We start from the raw sequence: 20,262 nt of genomic DNA, 5'->3' as shown, positions 1-20,262 counted from the left end.
TAGTGGACATATGATGGCAAGACAGATCATGAGAGCGGGATATTACTGGTTGACGATGGAGAATGATTGCATCGACTATGCTCGTAAATGTCATAAATGCCAGATATATGCTGATAAGATCCTTGCTCCACCATCTGCTTTACATGTTATGGCACCATCATGGCCATTTTCAATGTGGGGCATGGATGTCATTGGTCCAATCACTCCAAAAGCTTCTAACCGGCACAGATTCATTTTTGTGATGATAGATTACTTCACAAAGTGGGTGGAAGCAGCATCATATGCAAATGTGACACGCTCCGTGGTTTGCAAGTTCATAAAGAAAGAGATCATTTGTAGATATGGACTTCCAGAGAGAATTATTTCAGACAATGCCAAGAATCTAAATAGTAAGATGATGCAAGAAATATGTGCTCAATACAAGATCAAGCATCATAACTCGGCACCTTATCGTCCGAAAATGAATGGAGCAGTTGAGGCAGCCAATAAGAACATAAAGAGGATTCTGGAGAAGATGACCGAGACTTACAAAGATTGGCATGAGAAGTTGCCATTTGCCTTGCTTGCATATCGAACGTCAGTTCGCACCTCTACTGGGGCAACCCCATTTTCTTTGGTTTATGGGATGGAAGCTGTACTACCAGTGGAAGTAGAGATCCCCTCTTTGAGAGTCTTAAAAGAAGTTGAGTTGGAAGAGGCTGAATGGATTCGAGAACGTTATGAGCAGTTAAATTTCATAGAAGAAAAGAGATTGACTGCACTGTGCCATGGTCAGTTATACCAAAGAAGAATGATGAGGGCTCATGATAAGAAGACTCGGCCTCGTTGCTTTCGAGAAGGAGAGTTGGTTTTGAAAAGAATTCTCCCAATCCAGCACGATAGTAGAGGAAAATGGACTCCGAATTGGGAAGGGCCGTATGTGGTGAAACGGGCTTTTTCGGGTGGAGCATTGATACTGACTGAGATGGATGGAAACGATGTACCCCATCCTGTAAATTCTGATGCTGTGAAGAAATACTATGCTTGAAAAAAATACAAAAAAATAAAAAAATAAAAAAAATGAAAAAATGGAAAAAATGAAAAATGATGAAAAATGAAAAAAAATGGAAAAAATGGAAAAAAAGAAAAAGTGAATGAAAAAGGAGGACTCAAGGCGAAAACCCAAAAAGGGCGGTTTGAGTCATAGGGGGTTGTCTAAGTTGAAAACCTGAAAAGGCAGCTTAGATAAGGAGGATACGGCATCGAATTTAAAAGTCTGCTGATATAGGGGCTAGCAAGTTCGGAAGAGTTCCAAGTTGTTAAATACATCAGAGGGTTGAGTTTTCATAAAAGACTTTGAGATGTGTTATCATGATTATCTGATTGTTCATTTTGGGCTTTGTCCCCATACCTATCATTGTAATTCTTTCTTGACCAAAGTTTGCCAACATTTTGCTAATAAGAGACATTCTATTCCATTCTTTGTGTCTTTTCTCTTATGACTGTTTCTCAACATTCAGAATCTTTTCTTCTTAATACCCCACCATTGAAGAAATGTGCAAATGCATTCTTACTTTTTGAATTTGAAATAATGATTGATGAATGAATAACCACAGGAAAGATTTTTACATTACATTGAATGAGTCAAGAGTGAGAAAGGCAGAATCGACATGTTCAGTTCCTAATTAGGAAATTGAATCTAGGAAGAGATTTCTTACAAGAAGAATGTGAGTGGAAGAGACAATTGAGAGCTACACTGGTTCGATCTTAGAAGAGCAGTGCAATTGGATCCTTGAGGAATCAAAGGGCTTGACACCCAAGAAAAAAAGAGCTTGAGAAACTTGAGTACCATACATTGAACAGGAATTAATTGACCAACATTTGCATAGCATGCATTGAAATTTATATGCATTTGCATAGCATACACTACTTTCAAGAAAGTATAGTGTACAAATTCAAGAAGCAGGGGTGTTCCAACATCCCACATGAAAAAGACAGATATGAAAAGACTTTGCAAGTTTGAGAAGAAACTTGTCAGGTAAGTTCCTAATCCTCGAAATAGGATGTCTCTTGGTATCAGGGTTGATTTATAAGACCTTTGGGCATAATCTCCTGAAATCCCTTCAAACACAACTTTCAACTCCTTCGGACATGATTGTCTAGGAGTATTTATTTTCCAAAGTCGTGGTGCCTCTGTTTAGAGGAGCAATTTACTTTTCAAAGTTCGTTGCCTCTGTTTAGAGGAGCAATTTACTTTCCAAAGTCGTGGTGCCTCTGTTTAGAGGAGCAATTTACTTTTCAAAGTTCGTTGCCTCTGTTTAGAGGAGCAATTTATTTTTCAAAGTTCCGTTGCCTCTGTTTAGAGGAGCAATTTACTTTTCAAAAGTCGTGGTGCCTCTGTTTAGAGGAGCAATTTATTTTTCAAAGTTTCGTTGCCTCTGTTTAGAGGAGCAATTTACTTTTCAAAAGTCGTGGTGCCTCTGTTTAGAGGAGCAATTTATTTTTCAAAGTTCCGTTGCCTCTGTTTAGAGGAGCAATTTATTTTTCCAAAGTCGTGTTGCCTCTGTTTAGAGGAGCAATTTACTTTCCAAAGTCCGTTGCCTCTGTTTAGAGGAGCAATTTACTTTCAAAAGTCGTTGAGTCTCTGTTTATAGGAGCTTCGGCCAAAAAAAAAAACAAAAAAAAAACAAAAAAAAACAAAAAAAACAAAAAAACAAAAACAAAAAAATCAAAAAAAAAATCAAAAAAAATAAAAACAAAAAAAAAACAAAAAAAAATCAAAAATAAAAATGTTGAGTTGAGTCTTGATTGGGTGTCTACGTCTTTGCGCAATTTCTGTTTCACAGAAAATGTGCAAAGAGGGGCAGCTGTAGACACCCAATCAGGTCCGGGCCCGAATCAATTGGGCCTGACCCGGATCAATTGGGCCTGGCCCAAATGGGTAAGGCCCAATTCAATCATGTATTATTATTATTATTTTTTTTTTCCTTTTTTTTTTTTTTCTCTTTTCTTTTGTATTTTTATATTTATTATTATTAATATATGTATATCTGTATTTATTTATTTAGATTAGATTTATATGTATATTATTTATGTAGTTATATATTTATTATTATTATTATTATTATTATTATTTTTGTAAGATATTTTTGGGTTTATCTTATTTTATTATTATTTTTTAAATTATCTGTTCTGATTTTTTTCTGATTATCAGATATTTTTTTTTTTTTTTTTTATAATATCTTTTTATTTATCTGTTCTAATTATCTATTATTTTTTTTATATTTATTTGATTTTTTTGGAAGGTTGAGATTGAAGCTGAAGAATCCTACTGGGAGTGGGGATTCAATCTAAAGAGTCCAATTGGATTCAAAGACTGAATCCCCGTCCAAGGAGGAGTTGGGATTGATCAGAAACTCCTGATCAATCCCTATATAAAGCACCTCCTGGAACAGTTCAAGAACACAGAAAAAAAACAGTGAGCAAAGCTACTGAATTTGAGAGAAAAAAAGTGTTTAAAAGAGTTTTCGAAGGCTAAAGAAGGTCGAGAAGTGTTAGGATAGCTGTAGGGATCTGAAAAAAATTTTTTTAGAAATTTTTTTGCGAAAATTTTTTCTGGAAATTTCTGGGAAATTTCCAGATTCCGGCGAAAATTCCGGCGACATTTGAATTTTCCGGCACAAATTCCGGCGAAACTTGAAGATTCCGGTGACCAACCCAGTTTCCGTCGAGATTCCCAGAAACCGGCGAAGATTCCGGCCATATTCCGGCAAAAATTCCAGATTCCGGCGACATTTCCAGAATCCGGCACCGGTGTTCTTCGGTTTTCTAGAGAGAAGGGAGAGAAAAGGGAAGGAAGAGAGAGAGAGGGGAGGAGCGTTCTGCCGAAAAACAGAGGAGAGTGCCTTAAATACCCTCCAAAAACGACGTCGTTTTGGCCTTAAGTAACCAGAGGATCCGCGCGTTTTGCCGTGACCCGACCCGACCCGAGCGTCGACCCGCCTCTGACCCGCGCGTGCCAGCCTCCCTCCGAGCCAAGCCGAGCCGAGCCGAGCTTCCAAGCCGCTCCTCCGAGCCGTTTTTTTCTTCCTTGAGCCGAGCCGAGCCGAGCCGATAGCCGAGCCGCTCCAGGTTTTTTTTTTTTTTTTTTTTTTTTTTCTTCGAATTTTTTTTTTTTTTTTTTTTTTTTGAATTTTTTTTTATTTGACTTTGATTTTGATCTTGATTTTTTTTTTCTTTTTTCTTTAATTAATCCGACGACGGAGCCTCTACAAGTAAAAACAGTAGTTTTTCTTGCATACTCCTGAGGTGAGGGAATTTTCTCAATTTTCTGCTAAAAGTATTAGAGTCAATTGAGAATAATTTCCGATAATTAATTACTTGGCTGATTTTGATTTTTTTTTCTTTAATTAATCCGACGACGGAGCCTCTGCAAGTGAAACAGTAGTTTTTCTTGCATACTCCTGAGGTGAGGGAATTTTCTCAATTTTCTGCTAAAAGTATTAGAGTCAATTGAGAATAATTTTCGATAATTAATTAATTGGTTGATCTTGATTTTTCTTTAAATAATCCGACGACGGAGCCTCTGCAAGTGAAACAGTAGTTTTTCTTGCATACTCTTGAGGTGAGGGAATTTTCTCAATTTTCTGCTAAAAGTATTAGAGTCAATTGAGAATAATTTTCAACAACTAACTACTTGGTAAAATTTTAAGGCTTTTGGATAACACAAATTCAAGCTGGTACCATCTTTTGATGGGCGTTGTGAGGGTGCTATAACCTTCCTCACACGTAACCGAACTCCCGAACTCTGTTCTGGTTAAGCAGACCCGAACCTATTCTTTTAGGGACCCTTAAGCTTAGGTGTTCCCTAAAAGGGCAGATTCCTTAGGTGGCCAATCACACCTGGATAAAAAAAAGATTGGTGGCGACTCCCTAAAGTCAATGTCTGGCGATAGATCCCCGGATCTAGACGTTATGACACTTTGGAATAAGTTTCATCAATCGATCATCACTTGACCATCATTCAATGAATTTCTCAGCAATAGCAAATTTTCAAAACAAGTTTCATCCACCATCATTGGGTCATTACTCTGTCTCAGCATTAACCATTCAAAAACAAACTCTGTCCACTGATTGTCTTCATCATTCAATCATAACTTGCAAGTCATATCGATCAATTCATCACTTTTCCAGATTTGCCCCATCATCTCTTTTAGGTTTCTACCATTTCTTCATCATCTTAGATTTCTTTTCAAATGAATGTAAGATTCTTTTAAGTACATGTTCATTCATTCATTATCATTTCAAATTTTGACAAATACAATGCAATCAAGCATTTTCTCAATTCATTCTAAGGGTGTAACAATAAGAGGACAGAAAGTGAATTATGGTAAAGATAATCAATGGAGATCTATTTTGGTAGAAAATAAATGGGAAAGGAAATAAATTGGATGTCATTGAGGTAAATGGTATGTCCAAATGATGAATATTTAGACAATTTTCAACATTAATCTAGGATTCTTTTTCAAAAGCTCATTCATTTACTGTTGAAGTCATCTTGGGCTTGGCGAACTCTGCCCCAGTCTTTAAGGGATCTTCAGATGTCTTTGATCTTTCATTCATGTGAGCCATTTGACCTGAATCTTTTTTTTTTTTTTTTTTTGGGTACCAAAATCACCCTTTCAGGTTTTCAATTCGGATCTCTTTTTTCATTTTTTCATTTTTTCATTTTTTCATTTTCTCATTTTTTCTTCTTTCTTTCTTTTTTTTTTTTTCATCATCTTTTTTTTTTCATTCTTCACCTATTATTGACATCCTTCATACATCAAACTTTTAAGGTAATGTAGCATGATTCCATTGCTTCATCATGAGCATGCCTTCGCTCAACATATGATCATTCAAGTTGGATATTCACACTTGATCCAAATGGACTTTCCAAGGTTGTAATGTAGGCTAAGGTGAAGGGTCATAAAAAAAATGGATATAATAGGCTCAAAACATGTATTAAAAAGGTTCAAGACCGAAGGATCATTTGATGCAGCTTGGCATTTTGCCCCACATCGTTTCACTATTTTTTCTTTCCTCACACAAAAGATTCTCATTACTTTGCCCCAAGTCATGTGTGGCATTTATTTTTTTCTTTTGCTTTTCTTTCTCTTTTCATCTTTGAGACCTTTTGTGGTTTTTTTTTTTTTTTTTTTTTTTTTTCAAAAATTACCCTCCAGTGTAGAGGGTGATCCTTGGTTGGGGTTCTTAAAAAAAAAATGATAAGCTCAAGGGGGTAACAATAAATGGTTTTTCAAATGGTAAAAGAAAAGATGGCCATTTTTCATCTCAATTGTGAATACCTTTCTTGAACATCATCTATTGAACAGAGCTCATGAACTTGTATAAAATATTGCACACCTTCAAGATATATCTCTTTCATCTCTGGTGATGGCTTACCCTCTTTATTTTCGCTCAAATCATCTCCTCTGTGAATGAGTTCTCAAAATTAAATTCCAGAATTATTGTTATCATTGTCTAAATATTCATCATCTGAAATTTAAGAATGGGAGTGTGAAGTTATGGAAGGTAACAAGGCATGGAATAATGGTAAAGTGAAAGAGAAAAATGTAATGAAATGCATTGACTTGCCTTTATTAAAATGATAACAAGTGAAGTCATATTAAAAAAAAATCTAACATTTTTGAAAAGAAATCCCAAAATGACAGAAGAAACCTTCAACCAGCCTTATCTCCATTGACATCTTGCCCCTTAATTCATTGTGAATCTCCGGATCCTTTCTGTTCTTGACTTTCGCTCAGTACACTAACATTAGGTGCTGTTGCTTTTCCTTGATCAAAACTTACCATTCCATCATTGATCAACCGTTGCACCTTATACTTTAAAGCAGTGCAATTTTCAGTAGAATGGCCAGTAATTCCATAATGATAGTCACAACAGGCTGTAGGATCATACCACTTTGGATAGGGTGGTTTAAGTGGTTCCACATGGCTGGGGGCAATCAAATGGCTATTATAAAGCTCTCGATATAACTCTGTATAAGTCATAGGGATTGGGTCAAATACAGGTTTTTCTCGAGTAGTCCGTTGTTCTCGCGAGCCACTGGCTGGGTTAGTAGGGCGGATTTGGGTTCTTACAGGAGCTTGAATGTTAAGGCGATAAGTGGATGAATAAGATGGTTGGGGAGCTAGCTGGTATGGGTGGGATGAGGCATTATTCACAGCGGGATAGTATGGAGAGTAACCTTGAGATGGATAGGGTTGATAACCCCCGAATTGTTGTCTATCAGAGCTCACAGCTTGAGCTTCAGCTTCTTTCTTTTCTGATGTCTTCTTGGTTTCTCCTCCTCTCAACTTGCCATTTTTTATGGCACTTTCAATAATTTCTCCAGAGATTACCATGTCAGCAAAATTCTTTGTTGCATTCCCTATCATCTTTTCATAATAGGGAGGTTTTAAAGTGCTAACAAACAGCACTGTAGTCTCTTTCTCTGTCAGTGGAGGTTGTACCTGTGAAGCTATATCTCTCCATCTTTGGGCGTACTCTTTAAAAGACTCGTTTGACTTTTTCTCCAGATTCTGCAAAGACAAACGATCAGGAGCCAAATCGATAATGTGTCGATATTGACTGATGAAGTCATGTGCCATATCACTCCAAGAGCGAATACGAGTCCTATCCAACTGAACATACCATCTGGCGGCAGAGCCAGTAAGACTGTCCTGAAAAACATGCATCAAGAGTTTTTCATCATGTGCATGAGCTGCCATCTTTTTGCAATACATGGTGATGTGGGTTTTGGGACACTTTATACCGTCATATTTTTCAAACTTCGGTACTTTGAACTTATAGGGGATAACCACATCAGGGGATAACCACATCAGGGACTAGGCAGAGCCCAGCAGCATCTACTGACCCATAACAGCTAAATCCTTCCACAGCCCTTAGCCTCTGCTCTAGCATGCTAATCTTGGAACTTTCTTCAGCCTCTACTCTCATCTTTTCCTTCTCCTTCTCTTTTAAATCATCTAGATCAGGAATTGGTTCTGCTGCCTTTTCAGTGAAGACAGGATTTATATAGCTGTTATACTGTCCTGGGTTGAAAGCTGATGGCATTCCAGGATAGGCGAAATGTTGTGGCGGGACCTCTTGGGCAGACTGGGCTTGAGGTGGGCCAAAACCTGGAGGGTACAATGGGTCAGCCACTTCTTGCTGGCTTGTACTTCCTTCAACTCCTTTTCCTTTATTCATATTATTGAGAGCCTCCAGAATTTTGCTAAGTTCATTTTCAATCTTCTCCTGAGCTTTTTCTATCTTTTCAAATCTCTGAGAATTTTCCTGCTCCATTTGCCTTGCTTTGGATCTTGTGTTAAATCGATGGGCAAGATTTTCGCTAGATGGAGCTATCCTGGAGCCTTGAGTACCATACTCATGATTAGAAATGTTATGCTGTGCCTTATGTATGATGCTTTGATACACAAATGAAATGTACATTTTTTTGAATGAAATCTAGCATGAAATGAATGCAAATGATTGTGTTGAAACATGATACAGATACATACAATCAGACAAACAACATAGTTAGTTTCATGAATGAAATGAAAGTAATGCTGATGCATAACATTACAAAAAATAATACACAAAGTTAAGCAATCAAAATGATTAGATAAACACCTTTTTTGTGTCCTAATTTCAGGGTATATCTATAATTGGGTAGAAAGGACTCTATCCTAGGGTTAGGCACTCTTAAGGTTCACTACATGTGGTTTTAAAGTCAGAGTCTAAAGGTCCTCAAATTGTTCCTTACATCCTTGTCCATCACAGACTAGTAAGGCACCCTAATCCTCACCCATTACAGGCTACAAGCGGAAAATGTTCAATTTGAGTGGGAGTATTTCGCTAGCCACTGCGGAGGTATTAGACCTCACGAAAGCAATAGGTACTTTACTCCCTCCTAGAGGGACGGAGCTCGGGTATAGAGCTCATGTTATGCACATGCATATGAATGACATAATCAACAAAGTGAATAAACATGAATGAATAATAACACATATATACAAAAAGGGTTCAATTTTATTAGGCTTTTGGATAACACAAATTATTTGCTGGCCTGACTCTCAAATTCCCCAGTGGAGTCGCCAAGCTGTCGTAACGTCTAGATCCGGAAATCTATCGCTAGACATTGACTTTCAGGGAGTCGCCACCAATCTTTTTTATCTAGGTGCGATTGGCCACCTAAAGAATCTGTCCTTTCAGGGAACACCTAAGCTTAAGGGTCCCTAAAAGAATAGGTTCAGGTCTACTAACCAGAACAGGGTTCGGGATTCGGTTACGTGTGAGGAAGGTTATAGCACCCTCACAACGCCCATCAAAAGATGGTACCAGCTTGAATTTGTGTTATCCAAAAGCCTTAAAATTTTACCAAGTAGTTAGTTGTTGAAAATTATTCTCAATTGACTCTAATACTTTTAGCAGAAAATTGAGAAAATTCCCTCACCTCAAGAGTATGCAAGAAAAACTACTGTTTCACTTGCAGAGGCTCCGTCGTCGGATTATTTAAAGAAAAAAAAATCAAAATTAACCAATTAATTACTTATCGAAAATTATTCTCAATTGACTCTAATACTTTTAGCAGAAAATTGAGAAAATTCCCTCACCTCAGGAGTATGCAAGAAAAACAACTGTTTTTACTTGTAGAGGCTCCGTCGTCGGATTAATTAAAGAATAAAGAAAAAAAAAATCAAGATCAAAATCAAAGTCAAATAAAAAAAAATTCAAAAAAAAACAAAAAAAAAAATTCAAAAAATTCAAAAAAAAAAAAAAAAAAATCTGGAGCGGCTCGGATCGCGGCTCGGCTTGGTGCGGCTCGGCTCGGCTCGGCTCGGCTCGGAGGGGCTGAAACGCGCGGGTCAGAAAGCGGGTCGACGCTTCGGGTCGGGTCGGGTTCGGCAAAACGCGCGGATCCTCTTATTAACTTAAAGCCAAAACGACGTCGTTTTGGGAGGGTATAAAAGGCACCTTCCTCCGTTTTTCAGCAGACCGTTCCTCCCCTCTCTCTCTCTTCTTCCCTTCTTCTCTGCCTTCTCTCTAGAATTTGAAGAACGCCGGTGCCGGATTCTGGAAAATTCGTCGGAATCTGGGAATTTCGCCGGAAATTGGCCGGATGGTCGCCGGTTTCTGGGATTCTCCGCCGGAAATTGGGTCTGTCGCCGGAAACTTCAAAGTTCGCCGGAATTGTCGCCGGAAAATTCAAAAGTCGCCGGAATTTTCGCCGGAATCTGGAAATTTCCCAAAAATTTCCAGAAAATTTTTTCGCCAAATTTTTCTAAAAAATTTTTCTCACTGCCAGAACACTCCTAAACTTTTTCTAACTTCCTATACGCCTCCTTTTCTCTCAAATCAGTAGCTTTGCTTACTGTTTTTCTGTGTGTTCTTGAACTGTTCCATGAGGTGCTTTATATAGGGATTGATCAGGAGTTTCTGATCAATCCCAATTCCTCCTTGGACGGGAATTCAGTCTTTGAATCCAATTGGACTCTCTTGATTGAATTCTCATTCCCGGTAGGATTCTTCAGCTTCAATCTTAGCCCTCCAAAATCAAAAATAAAAAAAATACTAGATAATAATCAGATAAATCAAAAGATATTTAAAAATATATATATATATATCTGATAATCAGGAAAAATCAGAACAGATAATTAAAAATAATAATAATAATAATAATAATAATAATAATAATAAAATAAGATGAACCCAAGTATATATTACAAAAAAAAAAATAATAATAATAATAATAAATATATAACTATATACATATAAATCTAATCTAATAAAAAACTAAATAAATATATACATAATAATAATAATAATAAAATACATAAAATACAAAAGAAGAAAAAGAAAAAAAAAATACAGGATTAAATTGGGCCTTACCCGTTTGGGCCAGGCCCAATTGATCTGGGCTCGGACCCAATTGGGTGTCTACAGTATAAAAAACATTGTAAAAGTAAAACCCTCGTACTACAAGTTCTATTGCCTCCAAATTTTCACTTGTTCATTTACATCCTCCAAAATAATAATAAAAAAAATGTTTTACTCTAGGCTATTAATTTTGAACTATAAGTGAAAATTTCATTTTTCTTTCATTTGTCAGGAGATTTATTGTAATTTCATCAGTTGTTTCTGGTTATAAGCCTATCATCTTTTGGGAAAGGTGTGATTCAAATCCAAATTTAACACAAATCAATTAGCCGACAAAGTTTAAAGGTTAGAAACTGTAATTGATCTGATACAAACTTTAGGTATTAGAGGTTATCCTACTTTTAGCATACAAATGCAATAGCATAGTCAAGAATGCGACAGATGTGTGCCTGTCAAGTATGCGCACATTGGTTTGTTTAGTTTCTTCTGGCAAAATCATTTTGAAAGTAAACTTCGGCAACTTTTTGTCATTTCTCATTATGGCGATGCCAACTAACCCTCTTCTTAGCTTCTTCTTAGGATCATCTGGATGACATTGATTAGGATGATATTGAAAATAATTGTAAAGAGATTAAATATTATAATCATGAAATTAAAATCAGTATTAAAAATATGTATTGTGATGCAAATTTAATGGTGACGGTGAGATTAAATATGATAATTGTTGAGAATAATTTTGAGTCTAGAAAGTAAATTGGTCTTTTGTCTCGTTAGAGGTTATCAACAAATAATCAAGTGTATTTTTAATTTTTAGGTCGACTTGATATGTATAATAACACGTTAATTTGGTTATATTATTATTTTACTTCACAAATCTCTTACTTTCCATTTAAAAATAAATTTATTTAGATATTGTCAATCAAATTTAATTTTTTTTATATTCTTAGTTTTTTCACTCTTTTCGATTTTTTTCATTCTAATTTTTTATTTGAATGTCAAAATATAAGTATATGAAACATCTCCTATCTTTACTTTTATCATTTTCCCTTTCTTTTTTGTTATGTGATTTCAGAGTTTTGACCTTCTGTTCGAAACTTTATCAAAATTAGTCTAACACCCCTACAAAAACAGTCGAATGTCATAATTCAAAAATATATTTTATTTCAATTTTACGTAAGATTATGTTCAATGAACCTTCAAGTGGAGGAACAGTGCACTTGAAACCCTCAACTACATCACTTGAGTGCTATCCAAATGCATCCCATGATGCAATTGGATTAAAAGAATCCGGTGCTATGTAATCCAAAATGAGCCTTTAATCTCCTGACAACTGACATTTTGTTTTGTTATTTTATACCATTGGCAATTGCTGAATGTTTCTGTCTGCGCAATTGAGCCCGTGATCACTAACCGGACTTTATTTATTTCACTTAGCTAGTAATTTTTGACTTAATTATATAGGATTGTTTATCTGTAGCCTCAACCTTTGTTGAAAATTAGCTCAAGGCGGCACAAAATCGTCTAACTTTGCGGCAAATTAGTATCTGCTAAAGTAAACCACCTTTTTACTTTTTAATTCCCATAAATTCAAACCAATTTGATTTTTTTTTCCCTCTAGCTTCCTAGCTTCCATTGGTTTTCCTGTTTTCTTTGCCTTTTTTAAGGCAAAATAATCGCAGGAAAAAGTTATGAATTTTCTAACAGCTTTTTGGATTTTGAGAGTAGAGTATCTCTGGGCTTATGGCACACTTGAAAAGAAAATAAATAAATATTTAGGCAGGCGATAATAAAATATTGATCAATAAAATAAACAGAAAGCAAAACCAAGTAAAATCCCTATGTAGATTAGATACTAATATGTAGTATCTATCACTTACAAATTTGTGTGTAAACTAATATGAACATTCCCTAAATAATTTTTTTTTTTTTTATAAACTTCTTAAAGTGGGTCATTAAGCCTGACTAACAAGCCGCCGAAGATGGCCTTGATTGCAGGGTTGATGTCCCAACTTTAGATGACAATGGGGCGGCAGTGGTGGTGGCGGCTGTCATTTTGGTGGGACCCTTGTCATGGGCAGTGTTGGTGACACACTCGCATCGAGGGCACATTATAAGGGTTGATGCTGGTAGACGCTCACAGCTATGAGGCGAAATCACGGTTGGTGGCCCTACTTTCATGGCCCTAAGCTCCTCCACCTCCCTCTGAAGCCTCCGGTTCTGTTCAGTCAATGATCCAAAACATCTCTTCAGGTACGCACACTCCATCTCTGTCTGCTTCAACTTGCTCCTATATATTTAGTTTGTGATCATTAACATATTGCTACTAATATCAGCAAGATCAGGAAAGGCTTGTTTATAACATTTTCCCTTTTTTTTATCTTTCCCTTTTTGAAGTGATTGGTTGATTTCAAAGGATTACTCAAAGAAATATCATGCTGACAGATATATATATATATATATATATATATATATATGATAACAATGACGTGCAAGGTCTTTGCACTTTCATGGTGCCGTGACCAACCAAGCTAGCTGCTTAAAAACTTAAGAACACATATTGCATTTAAGTATCGAACTCATAAAGCTCTTAAACAAGTAAAAACATTTTGTGATTATCTTTTCATTCATTTGCCCATTTTTTCCTTTAACTGGTGAATGTAGAGTAGTAATAAATTCAAACTTGGATTTTTATTCATATCTATTATATAAGAACATTTATTATCTTATTAAATGCTAACCATTACATACAGCCAAATAATCGATAAACTCAAAAACAATAATTTTTATTAAAGTCATAATTCTGCGATCTGTTCTCAGTTCCTCATGCATTGATAAAAGAAAAAAAACATGATTAGAATAACAAATTAGCTTGGAGGTGGGGGTGTTTTCTTTTCCCTTTTATTGAATTTCATCCAATAATTTAATGTATATGCACGTATGTAATAATTCATTAATGCATGGCTAAGTCCAAAAAATGATGGTTCAAAGCAGCACTTTATTAGAGGGGGAGATGATGATCTGAATAGCACACGAGGCCAGAAACAGACATGCAATGTTCTGCTCGATATCTGCTATCATTGTTAAATGTTGATATTTTCAGACAAACCATTATTATTTTGATCCCACAAAGCTCTTCCGCTCATGCAATCAAACACCATCATTAATTCTTCATAAATCCTTTCAGCTACTTGTCGGCCATGTGTTGTTTTTTCTATTACCTGTTACAGGTTTTGTTTATGGATCGTGATTGTTTTTGTCTATGAAATATTAAGAAAAGGATACTGAAAAGTGTTCTATATCTCTCTAACCCTTTAGTGCTCTTTCTAAATTATTATATATTCATCTAAGTTTCATGCTAAGTTCTGTAATGATAAAATTCTTTTGAGGAAAATAATGAACTTTCAGTTGTGTTCCTTGTGTTCTTAAGGTTGTTTGAAGGCTCTGAACAACAGATTGAGGGTGTCTCAGGATTCCATGGCACTATGCTGTGGAATTCAATTTTTTTGGGCTAATAGCATCGTGAGATGCACTTGGATAGCATTCTTTGATATAATTATTTACTGAAATTTATGACAACCGACTACTTAATGTAATATAAAAATAAATAAATTTTATATATTTTCATCATTAATTTTAATTTTAATCTCACCAACTATCAATTATTTCATCCATCCAAATGAATTAAAGTGCAATGTTCTAAGTTCTAACTTGCTCTTAATAACTCTAAAATATAGACTTATTACTTAGGAATGATGTGATATATCAACGTCCAAAACAACCGTTTAGTCAGGGAAATGACAAGAGAACCCCTTAAAAATGAAACTAGTTATGATAGCTTCATAAAATATGATTATATCCCTAAGAACTAAAACTTTGAAAAAAAAAAATCTATTGTTTCGCTTTCCACTTTACATTATTAGTGTACGAAAAATATACGGGAAGAATCTGATTCAGATTATATACTTCGTGATATTCTGTCAACATTTTGATGATATCCACCCTAAGCTACTTTTTAATCCCACCCACCAACAGAAAAATAAGGACCCAGAAAAAAAAAAAAAAAGAATTCATTTAAATGAAGTAATATATATTTATTCGTATTTTTATGTATGTGTATGGTATGGGTTAGAGCAAGTGGTACCTGGCCCTACGGTTCTGAAACCAAACTTCAACCTGTCTTGGCCTAAGCTTCAGCTGCAAAGCCAATGTTTCTTTCTGCTTCTGCAAACACAAAACTCCAAAAGGCATTAAATAAAGAGATGATCTGATGAATTTATTAGATATTTTATGTGAAAAAAGAAATGTTGGTGTTTGGTGTTAGTTAATTAATAAGCAAATGGGTACTAGTTTGTCAATTACATACAGGGTTTAGGGTATGATTTTGTCTGAAACTTTCTTCAAGAAGACGAGACTGTTCTTTTGTAAGACGAAGTTTTTTGCGAGGAGGGGCTCCATTGCAGCTTTCTTCTTCATCTTCCATGCTTGCTGTGATCCATTCATCTTCTGCTCCTCCTGATGGTACTTGGTTTATGTCCAAATCTCTCACTGTAGAAGCCCCTTGATCACCTTTAGTGTAATATTTTCATCCACCAAAAAAAAAAAAAAAGAAAAGGAAATATATCAAATTTAAAGAAAAATCAATCAATATATAAACTTGAGGACGATCATATTAAAAGAAAAAACAAAGACCCAATCTTTTTGAACCATGCATGGAATCCGGGCATAGAAGATCAAAAGCTGAAACTTCATAAAACATGGGATTTTAAAAAGAGAAAAAAAAAGGCTTGATATATATCTTATCAATATTAAGAAGCAATAAGCAAAAAAAGGGTGGGAAAAGAAAGTGAAGGGAAAGAGAAGAAAAGTGATGTTTCCTTGTGCTTACCAGAAGAAGGAATAGAAGATGAAGAAGAGAAGCGAGGAACAGATATTGTCAACTCCAAGCTGGTGGGTAAAACCGCCATGAAAGTTGCAGAAGAAGAAAGAAGAGGAAGATAGCGATAGATTTTATGAAGAGAAAAAGGTAAAGTTTTTAAAAAGATGCATAAAAAATGGAAACAAAAGGACACAAATGAGAGACACAGAAGAAAATGAAATGAAAGGAAGGAGAAAAAACGGGAGGGGTTCTGATATAAAGGTCAAAGTAATAAATAGATATAACAAATAAATAAATACATTTTAATAAGGAAAAAAAAGAAGCAAAATAAGAATTGAAGATGTTGAGAGAGAAGTGCTAAATAGCTAGGGTTTTTGACTGTGGTCATCAAGTCAAAGGGTGTGACCCATCTGATCTGAGACACGTATCAGAGATTGAAAAATCTTCGTGGTGTAGGAGAATAACCGGCAGGTTTTCTGTTTATAAATGGTGAGTCTGATTGTCGGTTGAAAGGTCAGTTGATTAAATGATTGGGAGCTTGGGTTTGGGGGGTACCTTTGGTTTGGGGCAGGGCAGGGCAGGGCGGGCACAGGACCCCCTTCTCCCATTCATACATACACCTGCTGTACTAATAGCCGCGTGTCATTTTTTTTTTTTTTCTTCTTTAATGCTGAGTGCTGACATGTGTTCGAGCTGTTTGAAGTTGTGCATCAAGACTTTAATGTATTTATGCTCTTTGCAAATCTTATCATAGAATTTTGTACTCACCTCATCCCCATTGCATTTTCATGGCGTTTGGGGCATCTGGGTCATTCACTTTTCTGACTTTTTGATAGAGAAATTGGTGATTGGTTGGGTTGAGTTGGGTTGGGATACCGAAGAATTTAATGCTGTTTTACCAATCGACGGGTACAGTGGAATTGCAACACCCTATTTCAACATCAATGCAAAGGAAAAGTCTCATAATTTAGAGACGTGGAGCAGGGACATTTATGGAGGAAGAATGCTATTCCTGTCTGCATCCATTTTTGCTTTTGTTTTTGGGATCTGACGACCATGTTTAATAGTACAATTATTATTCATTTCTCTCAAGACTTTCAATTTGTTTGATAAGTATGATACATATTAATTATTATTCAAAAAGTCCACATAAACATGTTAATATGCTAGTATTATTGGTTTTAAAAAAATATGCAAGAAGATTTCTTTTTAAGATTTTTTTTTTATAAAAAGTATTATAATCTGAAATAAAAAAATTATAAATATTAAAAATTAAATTTCAAACTTATCATATATTATCTCTAAAAATAATTATATAAATCTTTTGAATTAAATCAAAGTATGTTATTGGTGTGAAGGATGCTGTCTTAATCATTTCAATTAAGACAAGTAAATAGATTTTTTAGTGATCAACTAAAATTAATCTTATGATTTGACTTACTAATAAAGATTAAAAGAAAATTTGGTCTACAAAGAAATGAGGATCAACCTTGGTGAGGCCAAATTTGACCCGAATATCCCACCGCCAATAAAAAATCGGGATTAAGTCAATTGCAGACTCGAGGGGTTGGTTTTAGGTAGCAACAAAAATCTGATCAGCAACTTGGATTTGAAGTTGGGACCTTGACTCAGACTTCCCAAGTTTTGTATCCTTATTGCTAGTAGTTTCCTTCAGTTTTCACCCAACTCATTATTATTAGTTTTAATCCCACACCCTGAAAAACAAGCCTTGTTTAAATGAAGGCTCTAAAAAAGACGAAACCTTAGACTTATAACCTACACTTTCTTTTTTTCTTATACAATAAATTCATCCAATAAATGTCACATAACTTGTCTTAAAATCTTAATGTTTTTCATTTTCAATTTATAGATTCCAATACAAGGTAAAGTGGTAAGAATATGGGTCGGAGAAATTTTGTCTTAATTAGCCATACATTTAATCATTTGTAGGAACATTCATTTCTGATTAAACTACTTTATTCATGTTGACTTTTTTATCATTTCAATTCTTGAGATGTAAAATGTAGTTCTTTCTTACGTTACATTATGTTTGGATTGAGGAAAGGAAAAGGAAAGGAAAATAAAATAAAAGAAAGTAATGAAAACAAAAAAATCATTCATTTGTTTGGATAAATTTTTATTTTTAATAAAAGAAAAAAAGTGAAAAGCCTAATAATCTTTGATTTTTTTTTAATATCTCAATTTGAGAGAAAAGTTAAAGAAAAAAAAGTTAAAAAAAATTATTTTTATGAAACGACTATTATATCCATATTTTTATTATGACATTAGATTTAATTATATAATTAACATATTCTACAAAAATAATTTTTTTAAAGTATTTTATATAATATCACAATTTATAAATATTTTATGATTTTTTAAGTCTTAACAACAAAACAAGCTAAATTATTGTCAAAATAAATTAAAAAGCTGAATTAAACATAAAATTAAGAGTAAATCACTAACTAAGTAATATATTTTACCATATTAAACATGTTCAATTTTGTTCAAAAAAGATTTATTTATACAAATTAGGTAGTATAAAGATATATTTGTATAGTATAAGTTACTTTATAAAGAAAAGTTATAATTGAAAAAAAAATTATAATGAATTATTTTTTTTCTTTTTCACTATTTATTCAAACAATGATTATTAAAATTCCTTTCATTTCATTTCTTTTATTAATTTTAACTATCTAAATAAAGGATACATATACTCTTTCCTTACCTTTAAAAAACTTTCTTTTCCTTTTATTTCCTTTCCTTTATTAATATCTATTCTAATATAGAGTTAGGGTTTATCAAAATCTTTCTTCTTTGATAGGGATTTTTTAGGGTAGTTGTATCAATGCCATGTCATTGTTTACATGGCCCTAATTTATGTTAGAATATTTTACTGTTAGCATTTTGAATTTCTGATTTACACAATCATGTTCTAATTATTTTTCTTTATTATCTAATTAGACTTGTTCAATGGTGGGGTTACCTACTTAAATCTAAAGATTCATTCAAGTTTTGAGAGGGTTTAGATAAAAAATTAAAATTTATTAAATTGATTTGGATATAATTTTTATGCCCATTAAATTTCAGGTTACACTTTAAATAAAATATTTAAAGTTCGAACTCAACTCAATCCAAATTCACCTATATATAATTTTTTATTTTTATATGAGAAATTATTTGATACACTAACAATTGAATTTTTAACTTTACAAGTGAGGTTTAGATGATAACACATGTCCCACTTTTAGTTTAAATTAATATTTTTAAACATATAAGGGACATGAGTTACCATTTTAATCTTACTTATAGAGTTAAAAAACTTTACTGTAAGTGTATTTGATAATTTCTCTTTATATATATATATTATATATATAAATTAATTCACATATATATATATAAATTAAGAATAAACATTATATATTTTATTAAACTTAATTTTTATTTTTAATTTATATATATATGAATTAATTACAATCACATTAAACTCAATTTAATCATTTTTTTATTTTTTTTAATTTTTTATTATATAAATTAAGTTGAATGAGTAGGTTGTATTTTTTTTTTTAATTTGAGCTCGATTTGAAAAAATTTTGAGATTCCAAATTTTAAACTAAATTTGAACTAGCATATAAGTTATTAATATCAAGCATGTGCCTAACTCGAAAGCCAACTTGATCCGACCATGACCACTTCTAATCCTCCCTTCCTCTTTCTCTCTCATATTTAAAAAAAACCCAAAATTATTATTTTTTTTGCCAAAAACTATTTTCAAAAAGAGAGAACTAACTACTACTCATTTGGAGCTTTTTTTTTTTTTTTTTTTTTTCTAAAATGAAGTTACCATTTTAGCACACACAAATTTTTTAGGAAGTGTGGGTTAGTATTTAGTACTTAAATCCATAAAAAAAAATAAAGATTTCAGTACTGAAAAAATCAAATCATGCTAAGAAACTCTATGAAGAAGGAAAAATGGAGGTGGACTCTTCAATGGTTTTTACTGACAAATTTGGACGGTAATAGAAAGAATGAAATGCCTATAGCCATTCACCTGATCTCACCAAAAAAGTTTTTAAGATCTCTCCTCTAACAAATTTAGGTTTTGATTGTAGATGCGGTTTTCATAACAGGTTTTATGATCTATTGCTAAAAGTAAATCATTCAATAAATTTAAACTCGTACTAAATAATTAATAAATCTAAGAATGGATTAACAAAACCAACTTAATTTTGGAATATTTTAAATCTTATAAAATTTCAGATCTAAATTTGGAGTTACAATCTAGTCTTGATCCTATAAAAAGGATAAAAAGCTAGATAACTAATTAAATCTGTTCATCCAAAATCTTGCCGTTTTACCTTTCACCTAAGCAACAAAATGCATATGGTAAGATGTTTGAATGTAGAAATATAGTCAACTGTGGTATTTTGAGAACAAGCAAAAATCAGTTGGAATAAAAAGATAAAAGACTAATTTTCATTTTG

At 33.7% G+C, this 20,262-nt stretch overlaps 1 protein-coding gene across 1 annotated transcript; it reads right to left on the bottom strand.

Moving 5' to 3' along the window:
• Positions 1–12,686: 12,686 nt before the first annotated feature.
• Positions 12,687–16,025, bottom strand: LOC111283037 (homeobox-leucine zipper protein HOX3-like). Its single transcript, XM_022871416.2, has 4 exons — positions 15,788–16,025; positions 15,266–15,468; positions 15,044–15,123; positions 12,687–13,189 (listed from the first exon to the last, which is right to left on the bottom strand). The coding sequence occupies exons 1-4, from the start codon at positions 15,864–15,866 to the stop codon at positions 12,865–12,867; spliced, it is 687 nt and encodes a 228-aa protein (XP_022727151.1). The 5' UTR covers positions 15,867–16,025; the 3' UTR covers positions 12,687–12,864.
• Positions 16,026–20,262: the final 4,237 nt, after the last annotated feature.

Source organism: Durio zibethinus, chromosome 5 (assembly GCF_047325235.1).
Source record: "Durio zibethinus cultivar Kanyao isolate XHJ-2024 chromosome 5, ASM4732523v1, whole genome shotgun sequence".
NCBI lineage: Eukaryota > Viridiplantae > Streptophyta > Magnoliopsida > Malvales > Malvaceae > Durio > Durio zibethinus.
This window is presented reverse-complemented; position numbering and strand designations above follow the sequence as displayed.